Below are 26,315 nucleotides of genomic sequence, written 5' to 3' on the forward strand. Positions count from 1 at the left end.
TATTATATGCAAATTTAGTTCAAATAAATTGTTAACTGGAATCAATAACGCGACTCTTTGAATTTCTGTAATTTCATAATATATTTTCACGTGGCATTTTATTTTTTTTTTAGAAAAAAACATTTATATTACGCAAAGCAATAATTGGTTAATATTTAAAACAAACATGCGTATTTCGCAAGCAAATATTTTTTTAGCTTACCTCATTATTAACTACCCAGTCTGCAACTGAAGTGGGTTGTTTGGGTGGATCTTTCCTCTCGATGTCTACAGCAGTTGTCGATGTAAACAAAGGATGAAGTCCGTAAGGTTTGCTCACTTTCGGTTGACATCTAAAAGTACCAGCTAGTGAAAAATTAGTTTTCCTTGCTTCTAGTTGTTTCGTATGTTTTTGGCGTATCCAAGATGAAAATTACAGACCTCTGTCATCATTTTATGTGGGAGAACTTGCACAATCGTTGGCTGACTAAACACTTTTTGCTTCACTGTATGTCCTGAAGACCTTTACCAAAATTACAAGATTTTAAACCAACACAGTCTATAAAAGAACTGGGCGAGATTTTTGATTCAGAGCTGACTTTAAGCCCACATTTTAAAAATATTACAAAAATATTTTTTCATCATTTTAAGAAGAGATGATAATGTTCACAGGGGGTACATCACTGAAAAAAGGTTGAGAACCACTGCTTTAGACTATGGTAATGCCCTGCTTTAAAATTGCTCTCTTTCCGCTTCAGGGTAAATTTTAAAGCTCTATTATTAGTTTTTAAATGTCTTAATGGCCTTGTGCCGTCTTACTTATCTGACCTGCTTTGACCGGATCAACCCTCCCGGTTCTTGAGGTCCTTTGGCACTGGCCTTTTAGCTTTACCAAATACCAGAACAAAGACCCGCGGCGAGGTGGCATTTTGCCACCGTGGCCCCCACCTGTGAAACATGGCATTTAGCCACTATGGCCCCCACCTGTGGAACATGGCATTTAGCCACTACGGCCCCCACCTGTGGAACAGCCTGCCCGAGAGACTCAGGACTGCAGAGCCCCTGGACTTAAAAAAAAAAGGCTAAAGACGCACTTTTTAACCAAGCCTTTTATTGATCATCTTAAATTCTTATGTTTTGTAATATTTTAATGTTGTTTTCTATGGTTAATTAGTATTGTTACTACTATTATTCTCTCAATGTTACGTTTTTATTCATTTATTAAAGTGATATTAATATTATTTGTACTTCATTTTTACATATATTTGATCATAAGTTGTATACTATTTTTAAATGGTGATCATGTTAGTTAATATCCGGTAGGGAGGCCTCAAAGGTGGTGGTTTTTCGGCCTGGTTTATGTGGGCAACGGATTTGTGGAACCGGGTTTTGGTTTCACGAGTATGAAAAATTCAGAGAAAAAGGATAGCACTTTTGTACAAACAAGGGGTCATTTTACAAAATCTAACACCAAAGGGGACCAATGATGATTCTAATCCACATTTAATAAACATCGTGGTGGTGTCGTTAATATGTATTATTTTCCGTGAATCTTGCTCCAAAGTAAAATTTTTGTAACCTTCTTTCTAAGTTTGTCTGCAAACAGCTCATTTATGGAGGTGTTCCCTTTGGATGCAATGAAACCCTTCACGCCCCACCATCCCAAAAAGTATCAGAATTTATATTTTGAAATGTACTATTAAATATATATCTTGAAGACCAAGGTTGCGCTATTTTTTTTCTTCCATACATGGTCAAAAATAAACTCGGAAGATTCACTGGTCACAACATCGGCTACACCTACACACTCTCAGGGATCAATTCACATTGAAAAAATCTGCTTGTCCCAGCATTTATTCAACTGCAAGTCACACGTCTATGTTGTTGTGCACATTGGATGAAAACAAACAACACAATCTACCAGTCTCAACAAGTCATATTTAAGACTTTTTAAAACCATGATGAATATAATTGAACACCATTTCACGTCCATACGGACAAAAAAGTACAAAGACTTAAGCTAAATAAGACCTACTGTAAACTAATTGAAAAAAAAAATCCGAACAACCATTTTTCAGATTTACCATCGAAGTGTTTTCTTCCAAAAGGTGCAGTGTGCTTCTCCACACATTTTTCATGGAGCAAGCAGAACGTCAGCAACGGTAAGGAAACGCACCACAATGTATGGTCTGTGAAAGGGACTAATAGCATAGATTAACTCTTGCACTGTTTTTGCAGCTGTCAGAATGTAGCAAACAGATGAAAACATCTGCAGTACTAATACTGTATCTGCACCATGTTGTAAAAAACAGAGAGTGCAGACGCTGGAGCGATTGTCCTTTTTTCTTTTCTTACTGGCATTTATCGAGGACGGACGCCCCCCTCTCCTCTCCCTTATCTCTCCTGCTTGCTTCTTTGTCTTGTCTTAACTTTCTTGTTGCCTCTTTTTGCATTTCTCTCCAAATCTAAACTTCGGATCTACAAACCCCGTTTCCATATGAGTTGGGAAATTGTGTTGATGTAAATATGAACAGAATACAATGATTTGCAAATCCTTTTCAACCCATATTCAATTGAATACACTACAAAGACAAGTTATTTGATGTTCAAACTCATAAACTTTATTTTTTTGGGGAAGTAATAATCAACTTAGAATTTCATGGCTGCAACACGTGCCAAAGTAGTTGGGAAGGGCATGTTCACCACTGCGTAAAATTATCTTTTCTTTTAACAACACTCAATTAACGTTTGGGAACTGAGGAAACTAATTGTTGAAGTTTTGAAAGTGGAATTCTTTCTCATTCTTGTTTTATGTAGAGCTTCAGTCGTTCAACAGTCCGGGGTCTCCGCTGTCGTATTTTACGCTTCATAAAGCGCCACACATTTTCGATGGGACACACGTCTGGACCAGGAAATTACCCGCACTCTTAAACTATGAAGCCACGCTGTTGTAACACGTGGCTTGGCATTGTCTTGCTGAAATAAGCAGGGGCGTCCATGATTACGTTGCTTGGATGACAACATATGTTGCTCCAAAACCTGTAAGGACCATTCAGCATTAATGGTGCCTTCACAGATGTGTAAGTTACCCATGCCTTGGGCACTAATACACCCCCATACCATCATAGATGCTGGCTTTTGATCTTTGCGCCTATAACAATCCGAATGGTTATTTTCCTCTTTGTTCTGGAGGATAAACCGTCCACAGTTTCCAAATATAATTTGAAATATGGACTCGTCATACCACAGAACCCTTTTCCACTTTGCATCAGTCTATCTTAGATGAGCTCGGGCCCAGCGAAGCCGGCGGCGTTCCTTGGTGTTGTTGATAAAGGGCTTTCGCTTTGCATAGCAGAGTTTTAATTTGCACTTACAGATGTAGCAACCAACTGTAGTTACTGGCAGTGGTTTTATGAAGTGTTCCTGAGGCCATGTGGTGATATCCTTTAGAGATTGATGTAGTACCGCCTTAGGGATTAAAAGTCCGTAATATCATCGCTTACGTGCAGTGATTTCTCCAGATTCTCTGAACTTTTTGATGATTTTACGGACCGTGGATGGTAAAATCCCTAAATTCCTTGCAATAGCTCGTTGAGAAATGTTGTTCTAAAACTGTTTGACAATTTGCTTACAAAGTGGTGACCCTCACCCCATCCTTGTTTGTGAATTACTTAGCATTTCATGGAAGCTGCTTTTATACCCAATCATAGCACCCACCTGTTCCCAATTAGCCTTTACACCTGTGGGATGCTCCATAAGTGTTTGATGAGCATTCCTCAACTTTATCAGTATTTATTGCCACCTTTCCCAACTTCTTTGTCACATGTTGCTGGCATAAAATTCTAAAGTTAATGATTATTTGCAAAAAAAAAAAAGTTTATCAGTTTTAACATCAAATATGTTGTCTTTGTAGCACATTCAACTGAATATGTGTTGAAAATGATTTGCAAAGGTTTGGGGGAACCTGCCTGTCTGGACGAAGCGGTTGTTGGTGGACACACGACGGACTCTTGGGAGGAGAAGGAATGCCGCGTGCCTGGCGACCCTTTTAGTAGAGGACGTGAAGATATCCACCTATTCGAAATTATGACAAAAGGACTGATTGGAGTAAGCGTTTTTCTGGTTTGTCGACAAATTGGAAGATGCGGGCAGTCATCTAAGTACCCTAAAGCTGCCACAAATGATTGGAGGATGCGGACAGAACTGTGGACACTGTTGTGATTTGGATAACATTTGGATGACTGCCCTGCAGGATAAATTTGAGCACCAGTAATAGACAATTAAGAGTGAAAAGCAAATTTTATTTTCACTCGCATACAAAACATTCTTACTTTGATTGTTTCCCTGGCTTCAAAACTCTGTGCGGCGAAGACACAACAAACTCCCTTTTGTCTCACATGGACACCCACTTGTTGTTGTTGACTTTGGACTGACTGGCAAGAACACCAAGGCTGTGGAACTGAGACACGCTACAGGCTTACGCACACACATGAATCAACAAAACATATACGCCACTTATACATTGACCACCCCCGTCCAATGCCCTCGACGCAAATCCGTTAGGGGTGATGGACAGCTTGGCAGTGCCTTAAGAACTGCAGCCTTCCACTGTAGCCCTCACCCCTCCCCTCTGTTGCAAGTCTCAAGTTGTATGTTGTAATATGTGTATGTGCTTAGCTATGGAGTTTTATTTCCCATTCCAGAATAGGCCCCCTTAGGAGCCCAGCCTAGATTGTATTTTTTTACTAATCCTCGCCCAGCGTTTACCTTTTTCCCATCTTTTACGGGGCGCCTTGTGGCGACCCATCAGCGTTCCTGTTCTGTAAACCTGTCACTGTTTGTTTGTCTTATCTTGAACGGGTTTTTTGCTGAAAACAAAGTGTTGTTGTACTTGAGCAAAGACAATAAGGACCATACCGTACCATACCACCATACCAAAAGAAAGAAGGCGATGATGGCTTGCAAGTCTCACACAGAATTTGGATGTGAATAAAGTGCATTCACATTTGCTCATATCATTTTGTATCTACTGTGTGAATATTTGTTTTCTGATACTAATAAACAAGGACTAGTTTTAAATTTAAGCATGACAAAATGACATTCACAAATCTTTCTTGCTTTCCTCACCCAACCATGAACTGAGTGCACTGAACAGAAGCTGAATAGCTTTTAAAGTCACTTACTGTATAAACTTGAAGAAAAGATTAGGCATAAGAAGTTTACCTGAAATTATTGGAATAAATAATAGAAATCATATAAGACAATTAGGTTTTTTATATAGTTTTATTCCTGTGAGTACACTAGTAGCACAGAGGAATGCGTGTGTGCTTACTGTATGTAATAGGGTTGTACAATTTACCAGTAATAATGAATTAAAAAACAGTACTATAGTCTGTTTGAAAAGTAAAGATTCCCCATTTTTTTTTTTTTGAACGGTCATGGACTCTTGTCACGTCATGATATTGCTGTATTTACAAGCAGAGGAGCATGTTCACGCAGTAATACTAGCTGACACGGTGTGTAGACAGAAAAGGGAGAATGGACATATTTTGGATTAAAAACCAACAATAAAGGTTAAGCTATAACACTGAAATGCTGTCAGGAAGAGTTGTTTTAAGACATGGCTAGCTAGCTAGCTAGCCGCTAACATCTATCCGCAGTCGGCAGTGTTTTAGCTACTTCTAAATCACTAATCCTCGCCTCCACGGCGGCCAATAAAGTAAGTTTCTTACAAGTATCATCCCTGCAAGACGAGGAATCGTAAATAAATAAATGATAAATGGGTTGTACTTGTATAGCGCCTTTCTACCTTCAAGGTACTCAAAGCGCTTTGACACTACTTCCAAATTTACCCATTCACACACACATTCACACGCTGATGGAGGGAGCTGCCATGCAAGGCGCTAACCAGCACCTATCAGGAGCAAGGGTGAAGTGTCTTGCTCAAGGACACAACGGACGTGACAAGGTTGGTACTAAGTGGGGATTGAACCAGGGACCCTCGGGTTGCGCACGGCCACACTGCCAATGCGCCTACTGTGAAGCATGGGGGTGGAAACATCATGCTTTGGGGCTGTTTTTCTGCTAAGGGGACAGGTCGACTGATCCGTGTTCAGAAAAGAATGAATGGGGCCAAAAAGGGCACTGAAGATGAAACCTGGCTAGGTCCGTCAGCATGACAATGACCCCAAACGCACCGCTCGGACAACCGAGGACTGGCTTCGTAAGATGTATTTCAAACTCTTAGAGTGGCCTAGCCAGTCTCAAGATCTCAAACCCGTATAAAATCTTTGGATGGAGTTGAAAGTCCGTGTTGCCTAGTGACAGCCCCCTCCCAAAAAAAATCACTGCTCTAGAACAGATCTGCATGGAGGAATGGGCCAAAATACCAGCAACAGTGTGTGAAAACCTTGTGAAGACTTACAGAAAACCTTTGACCTCTGTCAAGGAATTTGCTGTCTGTCACAAACACACGCACGCACACACACCGCACAGTGAGCTAATGTTACGCTAAAAGCTAACTAGCCTTCACTTCAAGGACTGCAAGCGAGCTGAGCTGCCGCTTATGTTTCTAGAACGTCAACGGGCTCATAGTGATGTTATTAGTTGTTGACTGGGAGGTGTTTATTATAATTTTGGGGGAGACCGCTGCCATATGCTCACCTGCTAAACAGCTTTCTGATCACCCCACCGTCTCTCCTCTCTGCCTGCCTGAGCAGACTCCATGCACTCTGATTATGCACAGCAGACTCCATGCACTCTGAATATGCACTGCTGATTGGCTGTTACCGCTCTGCGTGTAACCAATCAGATGGTTCTGTAGGTGGGACAATGCTGGGTGCTGCAGAGACATACTGACAGAGGCAGAACTAAGCTCAGCAGCTTTTTAAGACTTTAGTTTAGGCGGTGGCCCTTTGTTGTTAAGGCAGCTGCCTTTATTTATATATATATATATATATATATATATATACATACATACATACATACATAAATATATATATATATATATATATATATATATAAATATATATATAAAAAAAATACAAATAAAAAAATCAAAAATAAAATATATATATATATAAGAAATTTGAAAGACAGCACCTGATAGCCGTAGGACATAACTGTACTTTTTTTGCATAGAGATAAAAATAGTGCTTGTGTATGAGATCCAGGGCTGCAATTTATGGCCAAAGTAATAATTAAGATTATTGCTATCAATATTGAAATCATGATTACTGATTGTTAGGTAAAGCAGTGTTGGGGTGTAAATATAATACCATCATGTCATTTGTAATTTCTAATAAAAAGGCTATAGATAAACATTATCCATATATCTAAAGATAAATATTAGGTAATTTATTCTCTAATGATATCAACATGTTTTTGTCATTACATTGATGCCTTTATCTCTATTACTACATTTTGACAGAGGGAGTTATTTTTTAATTATTTTTTATTTTTTTAAGTTATGTGCATGTAGATGCTGTATCGGGACAGATCCATTAAGAGTTTGAGCAGAAATATGTCATAAAGGACTTAACTATACACAATAACACATTAACAAAATGGTGTGTCACATGAATTAAGTAGCACCTTAGTGACATGAAAAAACATAAATAATGTAAAAAAAACATGGTGTTTACTTTTTGATATCAATATAAAAGTCAAAGCAGTTTGGCTAATGAAGATGAAGTATAGTAATGAAGCTTTGTTCCTCTTCAACAACTCCTTGTGGTTCAGGGCAACAGTCCATCCATCCATCCATCTTCTTCCGCTTATCCGAGGTCGGGTCGCGGGGGCAACAGCCTAAGCAGGGAAACCCAGACTTCCCTCTCCCCAGCCACTTCGTCTAGCTCTTCCCGGGGGATCCCGAGGCGTTCCCAGGCCAGCCGGGAGACATAGTCTTCCCAACGTGTCCTGGGTCTTCCCCGTGGCCTCCTACCGGTTGGACGTGCCCTAAACACCTCCCTAGGGAGGCGTTCGGGTGGCATCCTGACCAGATGCCCGAGCCACCTCATCTGGCTCCTCTCGATGTGAAGGAGCAGCGGCTTTACTTTGAGTTCCTCCCGGGTGGCAGATCTTCTCACCCTATCTCTAAGGGAGAGCCCCGCCACACGGCGGAGGAAACTCATTTTGGCCGCTTGTACCCGTGATCTTATCCTTTCGGTCATGACCCAAAGCTCATGACCATAGGTGAGGATGGGAACGTAGATCGACCGGTAAATTGAGAGCTTTGCCTTCCGGCTCAGCTCCTTCTTCACCACAACGGATCGGTACAACGTCCGCATTACTGAAGACGCCGCACCGATCCGCCTGTCGATATCACGATCCCTTCTTCCCCCACTCGTGAACAAGACTCCTAGGTACTTGAACTCCTCCACTTGGGGCAGGGTCTCCTCCCCAACCCGGAGATGGCATTCCACCCTTTTCTGGGCGAGAACCATGGACTCTGACTTGGAGGTGCTGATTCTCATTTCGGTCGCTTCACACTCGGCTGCGAACCGATCCAGTGAGAGCTGAAGATCCCGGTCAGATGAAGCCATTGGACCACATCATCTGCAAAAAGCAGAGACCTAATCCTGCGGTCACCAAATCGGAACCCCTCAACGCCTTGAATGCGCCTAGAAATTCTGTCCATAAAAGTTATGAACAGAATCGGTGACAAAGGACAGCCTTGGCGGAGTCCAACCCTCAGTGGAAATGTGTTCGACTTACTGCCGGCAATGCGGAACAAGCTCTGGCACTGATCGTACAGGGAGGGCAACAGTTTGGCCAAATAAAAAAAAACAGCAGTGACACCTCTCACATCGAAAACACAAACGTTACAGCTAGTTTTGATGTTATTTGAACACTGATACAGTTTGCAGTTAAATTAAAGGACAAGTGATCACCCACCAACACGTCTTCCTATGAGGAAGCAGTGCCTGGGGAATCTGTGGTGGACTCTCCTATTTCTGGGGCTGAGGTCGCTGAGGTAGTTAAAAAGCTCCTCGGTGGCAAGGCCCCAGGGGTGGACGAGATCCGCCCGGAGTTCCTTAAGGCTCTGGATGATGTGGGGCTGTCTTGGTTGACAAGACTTTGCAGCATCGCGTGGACATCGGGGGCGGTACCTCTGGATTGGCAGACCGGGGTGGTGGTTCCTCTCTTTAAGAAGGGGGACCGGAGGGTGTGTTCCAACTATCGTGGGATCACACTCCTCAGCCTTCCCGGTAAGGTTTATTCAGGTGTACTGGAGAGGAGGCTACGTCGGATAGTTGAACCTCGGATTCAGGAGGAACAGTGTGGTTTTCGTCCTGGTCGTGGAACTGTGGACAAGCTCTATACTCTCGGCAGGGTTCTTGAGGGTGCATGGGAGTTTGCCCAACCAGTCTACATGTGCTTTGTGGACTTGGAGAAAGCATTCGACCGTGTCCCTCGGGAAGTCCTGTGGGGAGTACTCAGAGAGTATGTGGTTTCGGACAGTGTTATTGTGGCGGTCCGCTCCCTGTACGATCAGTGCCAGAGCTTGGTCCGCATTGCCGGCAGTAAGTCGAACACATTTCCAGTGAGGGTTGGACTCCGCCAAGGCTGTCCTTTGTCACCGATTCTGTTCATAACTTTTATGGACAGAATTTCTAGGCGCAGTCAAGGCGTTGAGGGGTTCCGGTTTGGTAACCGCAGGATTAGGTCTCTGCTTTTTGCAGATGATGTGGTCCTGATGGCTTCATCTGACCGGGATCTTCAGCTCTCGCTGGATCGGTTCGCAGCTGAGTGTGAAGCGACCGGAATGAGAATCAGCACCTTCAAGTCCGAGTCCATGGTTCTCGCCCGGAAAAGGGTGGAATGCCATCTCCGGGTTGGGGAGGAGACCCTGCCCCAAGTGGAGGAGTTCAGATACCTAGGAGTCTTGTTCACGAGTGAGGGAAGAGTGGATCGTGAGATCGACAGGCGGATCGGTGCGGCGTTTTCAGTAATGCGGACGTTGTACCGATCCTTTGTGGTGAAGAAGGAGCTGAGCCGGAAGGCAAAGCTCTCAATTTACCGGTCGATCTACGTTCCCATCCTCACCTATGGTCATGAGCTTTGGGTCATGACCGAAAGGATAAGATCACGGGTACAACCGGCCGAAATGAGTTTCCTCCGCCGTGTGGCGGGGCTCTCCCTTAGAGATAGGGTGAGAAGCTCTGCCATCCGGGAGGAACTCAAAGTAAAGCCGCTGCTCCTTCACATCGAGAGGAGCCAGATGAGGTGGTTCGGGCATCTGGTCAGGATGCCACCCGAACGCCTCCCTAGGGAGGTGTTTAGGGCACATCCAACCGGTAGGAGGCCACGGGGAAGACCCAGGACACGTTGGGAAGACTATGTCTCCCGGCTGGCCTGGGAACGCCTCGGGATCCCCCGGGAAGAGCTAGACAAAGTGGCTGGGGAGAGGGAAGTCTGGGTTTCCCTGCTTAGGCTGTTGCCCCCGCGACCCGACCTCGGATAAGCGGAAAATGATGGATGGATGATGGATGGATGGACAAGTGATCATGCCAGTAAACAAACTAAAGTCTTTATAAAGAAGTTGCGACAATGTTCACGACATATCAACTGCTGCATGTTTCCTCACGTCATTAACTCTCAGTCACAGCAGCTGAGAGATGCTGTCTTGAGAAAATAAAAGCAACATCAAATAGTTTTCTCCTTCGCTGTAAACTTTTAGTGTGGGGACAAGTGCTTCTGTCTCCAATGTTGTCCACACCTGCCTCCATCTAAACAAGCAGTGTGTTCTTAAACACAAGGCGGGAAGCGAGGGAAAATGACAAAAAATGCGCTTGGGTCTGTTTACTCCAAGGGGAAACCTCGTTAGTCCGCCATGATTATCAGGCCAAACGACGCTAGTGCGTATGCGCCTGACTTCGTGTTGCCTAAAAAGCATTATTAAATGACGGTTTTTCGATAGTTAAAAAATTGGTCGGCATTACTAACTGGTGAGAATTTTGTCGCAAATTATCATTATACCGTTTACTGTTAGGTTAGGTAGTCAGGTAGGTCCTTATTGTCATTGCAACAAGTACAACGAAACTTTGTTTTCAACACAAACCTGTTCAAGATTAGACAAACAAACAGTGAACGTGGTTACAGAATAAGAACGCTGATGGGTCGCCATAAGGCGCCCCGTAAAAGATGGGAAAAAGGTCAACGCTGGGGAAGGATGAGTAAAAAAATACAATCCAGAATAGGCTCCTAAGGGGGCCCAGTTTGGAGTGAGAAAAAACCTCCATAGCAAAGCACATATACATATTACAACATACATCTCGAGATATTTAGCAACAGAGGGCAGGTAGTTCAAGGTCTTGGTGGTAGATCGCAGCTCTCAAGCGCTGACCATCCATTCATCACCCCTACGGGATTTGCGTCGAGGGCGTTGGATTGGGGGACAGGGGGGTGTATGTGTGGCGTATATTTTTTTGTGGATGTGTGTGTGTGTGTGTGTATGAGCCCATAGTGTGTCTCTGTTCCACGGCCTTGATGTATTTGCCGTCGCTAGTCCAAAGTTCACAACAACAAGAGAGTAATCTTCGGAAGAGTCTCGACGCCAGGGAAACAATCCAAGTTAAAAGATTTGTATGCAAGTGAAAATAAAATTTGCTTTTCACTCTAAATTGTCTATGAATGGTCCTCAAAAACTGCGGGGTAGACAGTCCGATGTAATCCACAGTTCTTCCCGCATCCTCCAATCATTTGTGGCAGCTTTGGGGTACTTTGAAGACTGCCAGCAACTTCCAATTTGTCGACAAACCAGAGCAATGCTTACTCCAATCAGCAGATGTCCTGTTGTCATAATTCCGAATAGGTGGATATCTTCACGTCCTCGATAGAAAAGGGTCGCCTTGCACGCGGCCCTCCTTCTTCTCCCAAGAGTCCGTCGTGTGTCCAGCAACAACCGCTTCGTCACGACAGCAGGTTCCCCCAAACCCAAGATCTTGTCAATTTTGTTGAGGCCAGTTAAATAGTTCCAAAGTTTAGATTTGGAGAGCGGTGCAAAAAGAGGCAACAAGAAAGTTAAAGACAAGACAAAACAAAGAGGCAAGCAGGAGAGATAAGGGAGAGGAAAGGGGAGCGTCCACCCTCGGTGAGTGCCAGAGAGAAAAGAAATTGCTTTACTGTTAAAGTCAAAGGGCGGTCACAGCATGTTCTTGCCGTCGATTGAGGTCAATTTTCTAGGACATTACGGCGCCTGACAAGGGCGGTCATGTGACTTGCTGCGGTTAAATTCGAGCCCTGTAAATGAGGTGCATTTGTGTCAATTGGGGTCTGTTTTAAAGGGGGCATATCGTGATTTTTTTTGTAATGGTGGTTCTTTGGTCCAAATTTTGCATAAATTACGTTTTACAGACCGTTCTCGAGCTGCTTTCTGAATGTCTCTCCAGGATGCGCCGTTTTGTGGGTGGTCTTATTTACCTGCCCTCCACTTTGTTGTGGAGTCTGCTGACAGATATAAGTGAGAACTGTACGCTACTTTGCGTTAAAAATGGCAACTGCGGAGGACGCATGTGCAGGGAACGAGCCAGTCTGCCCCACAACAGGAGAATAGGGAGAAAGAAAAATAAGGAGCTTATTGAATACTGCGAGGACTACAATGGCGGACGCTTGCAAGGCACACTAGGTAAATTTATACCATATATGGATAATCTGCCTACAGTTTTCCCAATTTATGACGTCACGTCGTTACAAATAGCTTGTTTCGCGGGAGAAGAAGGTTATTTTTTAACGGGTTGATTTCACATTTTTGGGACTTGTGCAGACCCAAAATACACAACAGCAGGTAGCAATAGGTAAGACATGTTGGTTTTGTATTTTAGGGCCCCTTTAATCATGCAAGCAAGTAATTGTGGGGCGGTATAGCTCGGTTGGTAGAGTAGCCGTGCCAGTAACTTGAGGGTTCCAGGTTCGATCCCTGCTTCTGCCATCCTAGTCACGGCTGTTGTGTCCTTGAGCAAGACACTTTACCCACCTGCTCCCAGTGCCACCCACACTGGTTTAAATATAACTTAGATATTGGGTTTCACTTCGTAAAAGCGTTTTGAGTCACTAGAGAAAATCGCTATATACAGTGGGGCTTAAAAGTATTTAGTCAGCCACCGATTGTGCAAGTTCTCCCACTTAAAATGATGACAAAGGTCTGTAATTTACATCATAGGTACACTTCTGTGAGAGACAGAATGTCAAAAAAAATCAAGGAATTTACATTGTAGGAATTTTAAATAATGTCTTTGTAAATTATGGTGGAAAAAAAGTATTTGGTCAACCATTCAAAGCTCTCACTGATGGAAGGAGGTTTTGGCTCAAAATCTCACGATACATGGCCCCATTCATTCTTTCCTTAACACGGATCAATCGTCCTGTCCCCTTAGCAGAAAAACAGCCCCAAAGCATGATGTTTCCACCCCCATGCTTCACAGTAGTTATGGTGTTCTTGGGATGCAACTCAGTATTCTTCTTCTTCCAAAGACGACGAGTTGAGTTTATACCAAAAAGTTCTATTTTGGTTTCATTTGACCACATGATAGTCTCCCAATCCTCTGCTGTATCATCCATGTATCCATTTTGGTATAAACTCAACTCATCGTGTTTGGAAGAAGAAGAATACTGAGTTGCATCCCAAGAACACCATACCTACTGTGAAGCATGGGGTTGGAAACATCATGCTTTGGGGCTGTTTTTCTGCTATGGGGACAGGACGATTGTTCCGTGTTAAGGAAAGAATGAATGGGGCCATGTATCGTGAGATTTTGAGCCAAAACCTCCTTCCATCAGTGAGAGCTTTGAATGGTTGACCAAATACTTATTTTCCACCATAATTTACAAATAAATTATTTAAAATTCCTACAGTGTGATTTCCTGGATTTTCTTTTCACATTCTGTCTCTCACAGTTGAAGTGTACCTATGATGAAAATTACAGACCTCTGTCATCATTTTAAGTGGGAGAAACTGCACAATCGGTGACTTACTAAATACTTTTTTGCCCCACTGTAAATATAATTCACTTCACTTCAAGTAATTACCTATTTTTTGTAAGACTACCATTTATTCTCGTAACATTGCAACTTGTTTTTTTTTTTAAATACTAAAAGATCCAACTGTTTATTTATATTCGTACTGTAACTCAAACTCAAAACAATGCGGAACCACTTTTTGCTCGTATTATGATTTTTTAAATCAAGTAAAGTCAGTGCACTGACCTCCGGTTTATTAAACCTCATGTGATTGGCCATGATGTGGAACTCCACGGCGCCGGGCCATCGGTAACCTTTGACCCTGTGAGCGTTGAAGGGCAGGGGGTAACCCAGCTGGTAGCCTAGCGGAAGAGCGAAGCGGAGGCGGCGCTCCTCCCCAAAGCGATAGAGCAGGTTGAGCACGGTGCTGCTGGCGGTCTTGTGAGTCTTCAGGAACATGATGTGAGTGTGGGCACCGCAGGAGCCCAGGGAAGGACCCTGGGCATCAGGGGACGAGAAGATGGACCTGGCGACCGGCTGGACGTTGCTGGAATAGCACAAGACACAAGGAATATAGGTTGTATCAAAACAATTCATAGCTGCAATGAAAGTAAAAGTCACATTTTTTCAAGTAAAAAATTCCAAGTAGAACAAGTTCAGAATAAAAAGGAAATATTTTAGAGAAACTCATCGTAAAATTACGAGGAAAAGGTTGTAATACAGCGGTACTAATGAATGAAAAATGGTACTCTACTTACTGCCTTTCAAAAATACCGGTGAAATTGTATTTTTTTATTTTTATTTTAATGGACATCACGGATTGTTTTCGTCACGACATGCTGGAGCAGACGAGCGTGTTCGGCAACGCACACGTACAGATAGGGCTGGGCGATATATCGATATACTCGATACATCGCGGGTTTGTCTCTGTGCGATATAGAAAATTACTATATCGTGAAATTCGAGTATACGTTATTTTAGCTGCTGGCATTATATTGTCTCTCCTTCTCACAGACAGCAAGCGCACCTTCTTACATACGTCACATAGGTATACACCCTCGCGGAGCAGAGAGGTAGCTGTGGTGCTAGCGGTAATACGAGAGAAAGAAGGTGCGAATCTGGTAACAAATGAAGGAATAATTAATTGCCAAGAAAGCAGGACAGCATTGTGTGGCGGTGGTTAGGCTTCAAGAGAGAAAATATCAAACAGACAACCGTAATTTGTCAAGTGTGGGGCAAAAGCGTTGCTACAAAAAGTACCATTACTGCTAATATGTAGCATCCTTTGAAAAGTCACCTGACAGAGAATGAAGAGTGCTTACTCCGCATTTCAACATCACCATTCGGTGCCACACGCCCACACCATCAAAATGCCGAGGCAACCATTTCCAGATCAACATCCTATGAAAAAAGTAGTCAACAACAGAAGGAGATAACGTCCGCAGGAAACTACCACTTAGCGAAGGACAAACAATATTTTATTTCCTATTATGCAGCTAATTTTTATTTGACATTATTGAAATATCTTGTGTGACATCATGCACAAAAGTGCACTTTATTTGTTTTAAACTATTGTAGTGGTGTTCTGTACAAAATTTGCACTTTAATTAAGTGTTGTTTTGATATGTCATCTTAGTGACATCATCCACAAAAGTGCACTAATAGCTTGTTTTAAAATGTCTCTGACAATCTTGCACTTTCAGTTTTGGAAATGACATGAATGTTTGTGCCACTGCTTAATAACTGTTTAATAAATACAGTTTTGGCAAATTGACTTAGTTGTGAATTCCCTCTCTGCATGAAAGTTTAAAAAGAGCATATATTAATGCAGTATGAACAAGAATGTTTTCATGTAGACACATAGTTTAAACAACTTTACCACTGTTACAAATATGCGCCACACTGTGAACCCAAACCAAACAAAAATGACAAACACATTTCGGGAAAACATCCGCACTGTAACACAACATAAACACAACATAACAAATACCCAGAATCCCATGCAACCGTAACTGGCACCCTCAGTGTGATCTGTATGGCTGTTGAACAAGAATGCCTTGCAGTCACATACGTGCGTCTGCAGAAGTCACATTCAACACGTGACCTGACTGGTAAGCTGTTTATACAATTTGTGGAGGGCGCTAAAGACAGTGCCATCGTAGCACGCCCGTATTTTTATTGTTCGGGTGTTACTCAGCAGACGTCCGAGGGAATATTCACTCTGTAGACTGCGAGTCTCCCGGACAAATCGGGAGGATTTGTATCGGTGATGCTAAGGGGCATCCATATAAAACTCACTGGCCGCACTAACATAAAATCTTCATTTTTAATTGCAAGCCGCGTGTCTGAGATCCCTGGTTTATACATAGCTCAAAGCAAAACTAAACTCTGTATGCAGTGTTATTTCAATATAAATTTCAAGACTCTTGTGGCTCCCATTATTTTCTTTATTTTGTGAAACGGGTCAAAATGGCTCTTTGAGTGGTAAAGGTGCGGTGCTCTCCAAGGTTACTCATTGTCATCCCACTGGGTTGAGTTTTTCCTTGCCCTGATGTGGCATCTGAACCGAGGATGTCGTTGTGGCTTGTGCAGCTCTTTGAGACACTTGTGATTCAGGGCTATATAAACAAACATTTATTGATTGATTGATTGATCATACGACATCATGGATGTTGTCCGTTTGTATGGATGTTCTCATTCATCCAGGTCATTTTATTTCTCCATATTTTATATTTGTTGCTTAATTTCGCACTTCATTTTCTCTATTTGTAGCTTGTAGCTTTAATGTAAGCTACTTCGACACATGGCTCTCAAAGTAGCTAAGCAACAGGAATCCCTACTGGTTAAAAAAAGGAGCTAGGCTCCTGCCAAGCTACTTGAAAATGTAGTTAAGCTACATGTAGCTTGTAGTGTTCGCTCTTATATTAACAATGTCGCTATTTTGCAGGGTATAAAATGTAAATGAGGTATTGTTGGCATTTCTTGGATGCATTTTATAGAGTAATTTAGAAGCAAAATGGATTTCTCCTATTAGCATCATTGCTAAGCCATCTGAACAAGACCATTATGCTCATTTGATTGTAATCTCTTACTGACACCTTGTGGCGATAAGAAATTAATACACCTGATTTGTTTAGACACTTCTGGGTAAACGATTTCAGGAAGTCAGTTTATTACACAAATGAGAGGCAGACAAATTGTGTTGGCTCTCACAAGCCTTGGAAAAGATATGTCTGTAAGTAAACTGTTTAACTTGTTTATATAACTCAATATCAATTGACCTCTTAAGGCCCAAGCTGTTTGTTTACATGCTTTTTTTTATTTCTCTTTGCCATTTGGGCTTATTGGACCCTAATTAAAATAAAACTAAGAATCATCTTTTGATATGATGCACGTAGTCCATAAGTAACACACATGTACTTCATGTTTATTGACATGCTAATTCTTACTTTTACACTTTTTTTTTCCAAATTCCATTTTATGTTATACTCTTCTGACACCACCAGTTGGCAGTATAAGTGTCCACATAAGGGCCGTAAGACCCCAATTCAGTAGTGTACACAATTTTGGAAATAAGAACTAAAAGGTGCTGTCCACACATGTGGCCACAAGGCCTTTAAAGTTAAAGTTTAACTACCAATAGAGAGGTGGAAAGTGGTTCAATTTGATAGTAAGTTGTTTATGGAAAAACTATTTTTGTGACTGTTTTAATGGATGTTTTGAAGACTTAAAATGGCTGCCAGTCATATATTTCTCCCATTCTAAATATTTTCAAGTATTTGTTTGATTTTAGTATTATATATTTGTGTAAACTAAGTTGATTGGCAACACTAAGTTGGCCTTAGTGTGTGAATGTGAGTGTGAATGCTGTGTTGGCCCTGCGATGATGTGGTGACTTGTCCAGAGTGTCCCCCGCCTACCGCCCGAATGCAGCTGATATAGGCTCCAGTGTCCCCCCGCGTCCCCAAAAGGGACAAGCGGTACTAAATGGATGGGATGGATATTTGTGTAAACCTAATATTCACATATTGTGTATTACATGTCAGTATGTTGTTTGATTCACATAGCGTATACATTAGTCATTGTGTGTATTTCAGTTTTATAAGTAAAGTGCAAGACAAAAGTAGTGTGCAAGAGAAAGCAAGATCAACAACAATAAAGAGCCTTATCGGATTAGATAGATAGTACTTTATTTATTCCTTCAGGAAAATTTAAATTTTCAGCACAATCCCATTCAAAATCAGACAAACATTACAGGGAGACAGAACAGGATCGCTGACGGGTCTGCCAACTTCCGCTGCCCCTTACAAAAAAGATGAGATACAGGTAAACGGAAAATAAAATAAAATGAAATTAAAAAATCGGTCTATGCCTGGGCCTCTGGAGAGGGGTCCCAGACTGAGGCCAAGGGAAAAAAAAACAACTCATAGCCATAGTGCACATACCTCTTACATATGTGTAAAAGGGAAACATCAAACATCAAAGAAACAAGGGACATAAAAGACATTAAAGCAGCGGAGCTGATACAATCAGCCACTTTTTCTAAAGGTGAAGCTTTGAGATAAAGACGACTCCACCCAGATCCCATGCTTCCTTGCCTGGTCTTTCTGTCCGTCTTCCCACACACGCAAAAATACAACACAGAACGCAGAGACTTTATAGTGAGACCGAGGACTAGACGGACCCAGGATAGGGGAAGCCAGCTTCAAGGGTTACAATTGAATAAAAAGTAAAGGAAACATATACACTGTGGTGGCCTCTTCGGTGTTCCACGCCATCGTCTGCTGGGGTGGAGAAGGTGTGGCCAGAGACAGGAGCAGACCCAACAAAGCAACCAAGAGAGATAACACAGATAGACGGACAACATTCATACTCACATTCAAACACTAGGGCCAATTTAGTGCTGCCAATCAACCTATCCCCAGGTGCATGTCTTTGGAAGTGGGAGGAAGCCGGAGTACCCGGAGGGAACCCACGCATTCACGGGGAGAACATGCAAACTCCACACAGAAAGATCCCAAGCCTGGATTTGAACCCAGGACTGCAGGAACTTTGTATTGTGAGGCAGACGCACTAACCCCTCTGCATATATATATATATATATATATATATATATATATATATATATATATATATATAAAAAATAACACATGAAAACAAGAGGGAAACACGAGCACAGAGCTCCTGCCAACAGCCGCCACTACAGCGGCGCCTTCGTGGAAAAAAAGCAGATTAATCTGCTTTGGAACGTTGGTGGAACGTCTTGGATTGTTAGCAGTCTGCCAAGCTGGATAACTTCAATACATATAGTGAGGGCAGAACAATTAAAATGCAAAAACAAAAAAACAAACAAACAAAACAAAAAAAACAAAAACAAATAAAACAAAAAATATATATATATATATATATTAATTTGCGTTCTTGCCTTTCATAGGGACTGTGAACGATAGGCAAAAAAATAAATAAATAAAAATAAAGTACAGAAGCCCTTTAACTCAGTAAACATTGATTCAACTAATCCAGATCAGCTGTTCTGGATCACGTCACTCAGAGTTTTCCCATCTTAGAGTAAATCAAATCAGACTTTAGGTTTAAACTCAAAGTTTACTGGACCTCCTACCCGGAATTACTGGCCATGAGTTGATTTGTTTTTTTCCGTAATTGTTGTAGTTTTTTTGCTAAGTGTGTTTTTTTGTACAGGCTGTGTGTTATTTGTTAGAAGAAAAAAGAAAACAGGAATGTCGGTACAAAAGAAAAGGCTGTATATTGTTCCCGGGTCCAACTGCAAGACCATCCTTGAGAAGAAGTATAAAGTCGTAGTGTCGTGAAAACAAAGTACCAGAATAACGCTGGAATTCTGCCATACAACCTAAAGTCTTGATAAAAAGTCACGCAAATTAAAATATTTCCAGTTTTCTTTGAGCAAAAAGTTACAAGATTAAAGTCGTAATGCCACCAGAAAAATGGTAATGGTATGACCATACATCATCAATTTACAAAACCCGTTTCCATATGAGTTGGGAAATTGTGTTAGATGTAAATATAAACGGAATACAATGATTTGCAAATCATTTTCAACCCATATTCAGTTGAATATGCTACAAAGACAACATACTTGATGTTAAAACTGATAAACATTTTTTTGTTGTTGCAAATAATCATTAACTTCAGAATTTGATGCCAGCAACATGTGACAAAGAAGTTGGGAAAGGTGGCAATAAATACTGATAAAGTTGAGAAATTCTCATCAAACACTTATTTGGAACATCCCACAGGTGTGCAGGCTAATTGGGAACAGGTGGGTACCTTGATTGGGTATATAATCAGCTTCCGTGAAATGCTAAGTAATTCACAAACAAGGATGGGGTGAAGGTCACCACTTTGTAAGCATATTGTCAAACAGTTTTAGAACAACATTTCTCAACGAGCTATTGCAAGGAATTTAGGGATTTTACCATCCACGGTCCGTAAAATCATCAAAATGTTCAGAGAATTGGGAGAAGTCACTGCACGTAAGCGATGATATTACGGTCCTTTGATCCCTCAGGAGGTACTGCATCAAAAACCGACATCAGTGTGTAAAGGATGTCACCACATGGGCTCAGAAACACTTCATAAAACCATTGTCAGTAACTACAGTTGGTCGCTACATCTGCAAGTGCAAGTTAAAACGCTACTATGCAAAGCGAAAGCCATTTATCAAGAACACCCAGGAACGCCGCCGGCTTCGCTGGGCCCGAGATCATCTAAGATGGACTGATGCAAAGTGGAAAAGTGGTCTGATGAGTCCACATTTCAAATTATATTTGGAAACTGTGGACTGTGGACGTGGTGTCATCTGGAACAAAGAGCAAAATAACCATTCAGATTGTTCGAGGAGCAAAGTTCAAAAGCCAGCATCTGTGGTGGTATGGGGGTGTATTAGTGCCCAAGGCATGGGTAACTTACACATCTGTGAAGGCACCATTAATGCTGAATGGTCCATACAGGTTTTGGAGCAACATATGTTGTCATCCAAGCAACGTTATCATGGACGCCCCTGCTTATTACAGCAAAACAATGCCAAGCCACGTGTGACAACAGCGTGGCTTCGTAGTAAAAGAGTGCGGGTACTTTCCTGGCCCGCCTGCAGTCAAGACATGTCTCCCATCGAAAATGTGTGGCGCATCATGAAGCGTAAAATATGACAACAAGAACCCGGACTGTTGAACAACTTAAGCTGTACATCAAGCAAGAATGGGAAAGAATTCCACTTTCAAAGCTTCAACAATTACTTTCCTCAGTTCCCAAACGTTTATTGAGTGTTGTTAAAAGAAATTGTGATGTAACACAGTGGTGAAAATGCTCTTTCCCAACTACTTTGGCACGTGTTGTAGTCATGAAATTCTAAGTTAATTATTTTTTGCAAAATAAAATAAAGTTTATGAGTTTGAATATCAAATATGTTGTCTTTGTAGTGCATTCATTTGAATATGGGTTGAAAAGGATTTGCAAGTCATTGTATTCCGTTTAAATCCCACACCATTATTTTAAAAACACTCGAAAGATTAACAAAGCAATAATTATGCTTTCCTAAGCAGGCTAGCAATAAGCTTTGTGGTAAAAAAAAGGAAACTACCGGACAAAAAACAGTGGGTGTGCAGATTGTCATGTCTTTTGATCATAGAATAGAATAAAATAGAATATATCTTTATTGTCATTGTACATTGTACAACGAAATTGTATCCAGAACTAATTTAGTGCAAATTCATCCATAACACATAAAAACATAAGAACATGGATAAAAAGATTAAAATACATAAAACTACCAAGCATACAGCTCACATGCACAGTCATTGTTATCTTGTGTTCAGCGACACTATTGCTCTCGGGTAAAAAATGTTCTTAAATCGGTTTGTCCGGGATTTTATTGTCCTGTATCTCCTGCCTAAGGGCATCAGTTCAAAAAGTTTATGTCCAGGGTGAGATGGGTCCTTTATGATGTTTTGGGCCTTTTTGAGGCACCTAGCACTGTACAGTTTTCTTTCTGTCATGTATTTTGATCATGTTTTGTTTGGGTATGTTCCGACTATGGTGCACTTTCCTGCGTGAATTGTTTTTCCGAGATACTAAAGCACTGGATTGGATATCCCGTGAAGGTAAGTACATGATTTAATGTTTTACTCAAAAAGTACCAAACAAAAGGCGCGCACAAGGTGGAGGCAAAAACAACTTAGGACATGAAAAACATGAACTAAACGACGCACTAAACTGTGGCTTGAGTAACAAGGAAAACTTACGTGGCAAGACCATAGCGGCATGAATCAAGCATGAATGAGCAGGAAAATGGTATTTATGACATGAAGTGAGCAGGAGTGATGACTGCCTGGCAACTACAAGCTTAAATAATAAAGTCTTGATAAACACAGGTACGTGAGTCCAATCAAATGAGGCAGGTGAAACTAATGAGTTGACATGGTAACTGAAACAATGGAGCGTAAACAGAAACTAAGAGTCCAAAAACCAAGCAGAACATAGCCAATCAATACATGATCAAAAGGCATGACAGATGTATTTGTTGAAACATTACTATCAGAATTGATAGGGACACAGCATATAACAAAAAGAATGTCGTTGTTTTACCTCTTGCTGAAGATGATTCCCAGCAGTTGGCCAGCGAAGGCGATGGCACCGAAGACGAACAACGCCTTCCACATCCACACAGGACCCACACGACCACACACCAGCCATCGCAACATCCTGGGGAGAAGATTTCCCTCGTGAGTTGGTCATCCAAAGCATACCATGAATTGATTAACGTGGGACCCGACTTAAACAAGTTGAAACACTTATTCAGGTGTTACCATTTAGTGGTCAATTGTACGGAATATGTACTGTATTGTGCAATCTACTAATAGAAGTTTCAATGAAATCCAACCACATCAAGCGACCTGACCCGACTTGTTAGGCTTTCAGGACTTTAGTCCGCCTACTTTCGCTAATTTCTTATTGTGATTCGTAGCTATATTCTGATGTAGTGTGTTTGTTTTGTCTCTGTTATATCCTATGTCTTGTTTTTACAATTCCTCTTCGGTTTCCTTTTTTCTTCATCCTATCCCTTCTTGGTTTGGTCCAGCTGCACCAAACACATCGACAAAGTTCGTACCTTTTGGTCGCTAATGCCTTGTCTTTACCGGAAGTAGCAGACGATGTGCATCACGGGTTGTAGGGCTCCTCACATTGTTTACAATCATAGCCAGCAGCAGCTACAGCTATTCGAACCAAGAAAGCGACAATTTCCCCATTAATTTGAACGAGGATGAAAGATTCGTGGATGAGGAAATTTAGAGTGGAGGACTAGACAAAAAAATAAATAAAAAAGGCGAGGGCAGAGAGAGCGATTCAGATGTTGTTAGACACATTTACTAGGATAATTTTGGAAAATCCCTTATCAGCCTATTGTGTTACTAGTCTTTTAGTGAGATTATAAAGTACCTGAAAGTCGAAGGGGTGTGGCCACGGGTGTGTTGACGCCAGAATCTCTGAGGGAAGTCATGCAGCAGCAGCAAGACGGAAGCTCCGCTGATGTCTCTGGTAAGAGCTGACTTATTACCACAATTTCCTCACCGAAAACTGCCAGTTGACATTTGGTCGGGATCCATGTTCACTTGACCGCTCTGATCCATAGGAAAGCTTCATCTTTGGGAATTTTAAACAAGGAAACACCGACTGTGTTTGTGTGGCTAAAGGCTAAAAGATTACAACCTCCATCTTTCTACTTTGATTTCTCCATTATTAATTGAACAAATTGTAAAAGATTTAGCAACACAGATGTCCAGAATACTGTGTAATTACCGTATTTCCGGGCATGTCTTGTTTTTACAATTCCTCTTCGGTTTCCTTTTTTCTTTTTTTTCTTTTTTCAAGTAATATGCGCCGGCCTTGAATTTCTGCCGGGCAAAACTCACTCACCAAATTAATAACGCATGCTTACTTTTGCCGCCGGGTCAAATTCGTGACGTTACAAGTGACGCTTCACTTGCCGTTATTTTCAAAATGGCAGAGGAGGTTTTGTTTGCCTTGTGTGTGTAAACCAGGGGTCTTGTTCCACAGCCATACAGATCACACTAATGGTTGTGATATAAAACAATTTTAACACTCTTACTAATAATATGCGCCACACTCTGTGAACCCCAACCAAATAAGAACAACAAACACATTTCTGGAAAGTATCGGCTCTGTGTCACATAATAAACGCAGCATAGGGATTACCCATAATGCCGTGCATCCGTGACTCTTGGATATATTATACACGCGCAACCAACCCCCCCCTCCTTGTTGGTTGAGGGGGGCGGGGTTGGGGTTGGGTTAACCCTAACCCTAGCCCTAACCCTAACAAAGCTCAACAGCTTGTCAGGTCAGGCTGATAACCTTCAAGTCAAAGAGGAACAGCATCAAAACACCATTCAGAGCGCTAAACCAAGTTAATAATTAATATTTACATCTAACTATATATTTGAATTAGAGATAATATCACACTGCCAATATTATCGGCCTATAAATGCTTTAAAATGTGATATCAGAAATTATCGGTATCTGTTTCAAAAAGTTAAATTTATGACTTTTTAAAACGCCGCTATACGGAGTGGTACACGGATGTAAGGAGAAGTACAGAGCGCCAATAAACCTTAAAAGGCACAGCCTATGCATGCCTGCCCAATCACATAATATCTACGGCTTTTAAAAAACAAGTGAATGCAAGCATACTTGGTCAACAGTCATACAGGTCACACTGAGGGTGGCCGTATAAACAACTATCACACTGTTACAAATATGTGCCACACTGTTAACCCACACCAAACAAGAATGACAAACACATTTCGGGAGAACATCCGCACAGTAACACAACATATACACAACAGAACAAATACCCAGAAACCCTTGCTGCAGTAACTCTTCCGGGACACTACAATACACACCCCCCACCACCTCAACCCCGCCCACCTCAACCTCCTCATGCTCTCTCAGGGAGAGCATGTCCCAAATTCCAAGCTGCTTTTTTCCGGCGTGTTAAAAAAAAATAATGCACTTTGTGACTTCAATAATAAATATGGCAGTGCCATGTTAGCATTTTTTTCCATAACTGGAGTTGATTTATTTTGGAAAACCTTGTTACATTGTTTAATGGGTCGAGCAGGGTATCACAGCAAAATTATGCATAATAATGTGTTAATTCCACGGTATAGGTTGATATCGGAATCGGTAATTAAGAGTTGGACAATATCGGCAAATAAGCCATTATCGGACGAACAATATTTGTTAAATAAATACGGGGGTCTCTTCAATCATCATTTAAATGCCAATTATGAGGACATTTAAAACACTTCTTTGAGGTCTAATTTACTGGATATGCTTTGCTGTAAGTTATGCGTATTTATAATATTTTCTTTAGTCTGTCTGCTTTTTACTCATTCATTATCTTTGGAACATAGTGTTTAAATATTTTTTTCTAACTGTGACTTTTTTCTCTTAACAGATCTTTATTATGGCTCATCTTTTTTTAAAGCATCAGACTATTTCTGGAAAAAAACAGACGTTTTACTTAAACGTTACCGCTTTACTCTCATATGGGTTTCCCTTGATTGTAACTAATGGTGGCACACCACTGCAGCAAAATTATAGCCGCCGTATCTGGAAAATAAAGACTTTTTACTTGAATATGGATTATTGTATTATAATGTATTCTAGCCTCCAGAAGAAGTCAAAAGTCTGACACTACTCTTAACTTTTATTGCCAATCTTATGCTAACAACTGGCCCAATTCCAACAGGTTTTACCTCCCATGCAAACATTTTGGTCTCTGTGCTGCCTCAGACCCACAACAACTCTTCCTCATTCAACGCCAACCCCTTCCAGGCATGGGTGTTTGCGATCTTGGGAAGAATTAACAACAAATCAAAACAACATGAACATGAGACATTACCGCCTACAGGTCGGTACAATATGAATGTATAAATAGCCTATCATTTGCACACTATTGACGAGCGATGCACCGAAAATTTGGCCGCTGAAAAAAAGACTTTGAACACCAAAAACAGCGCTGCTGAAATCAGATGTTGTCACACGATTGTCTAAAGCATGGGTGTCAAACTCTGGCCCGCGGGCCAAAATTGGCCCGGCGTGTAATTTGATTTGGCCCTTGAGGCAATATCAAATTAACATTAGAACTGGCCCGCCGGTATCATACAGCAGCCGTGCCACTGTAACACCGCATTCACCGCTAATACTTCCCGGGAGACTCCTGAAGTTCAGTGCCCCTCCAGAAAATCTCCCGGGGCAATCATTCTCCCAAATTTCTCCCGATTTCCACTTGGACAACAATATTGGTGGCGTGCGTT

The 26,315-nt window shown here is 41.6% G+C and overlaps 1 protein-coding gene across 2 annotated transcripts in view; it reads right to left on the reverse strand.

The window, feature by feature from the left end:
• gal3st4 (galactose-3-O-sulfotransferase 4) overlaps positions 1–26,315 on the reverse strand; it is a 107,453-nt gene that overhangs the window by 9,467 nt on the left and 71,671 nt on the right. For both annotated transcript variants that reach the window (XM_061913910.1, XM_061913911.1), the window contains exons 2-3: positions 22,561–22,677; positions 14,185–14,485 (exon numbers count right to left, since the gene is read on the reverse strand). In XM_061913910.1, the coding sequence (XP_061769894.1) occupies positions 14,185–14,485; positions 22,561–22,677 (418 nt within the window). The remainder of the gene's footprint in view (positions 1–14,184; positions 14,486–22,560; positions 22,678–26,315) is intronic.

This window comes from Nerophis ophidion, linkage group LG10 (genome assembly GCF_033978795.1).
Source record: "Nerophis ophidion isolate RoL-2023_Sa linkage group LG10, RoL_Noph_v1.0, whole genome shotgun sequence".
NCBI classification, from domain to species: Eukaryota; Metazoa; Chordata; class Actinopteri; order Syngnathiformes; family Syngnathidae; genus Nerophis; species Nerophis ophidion.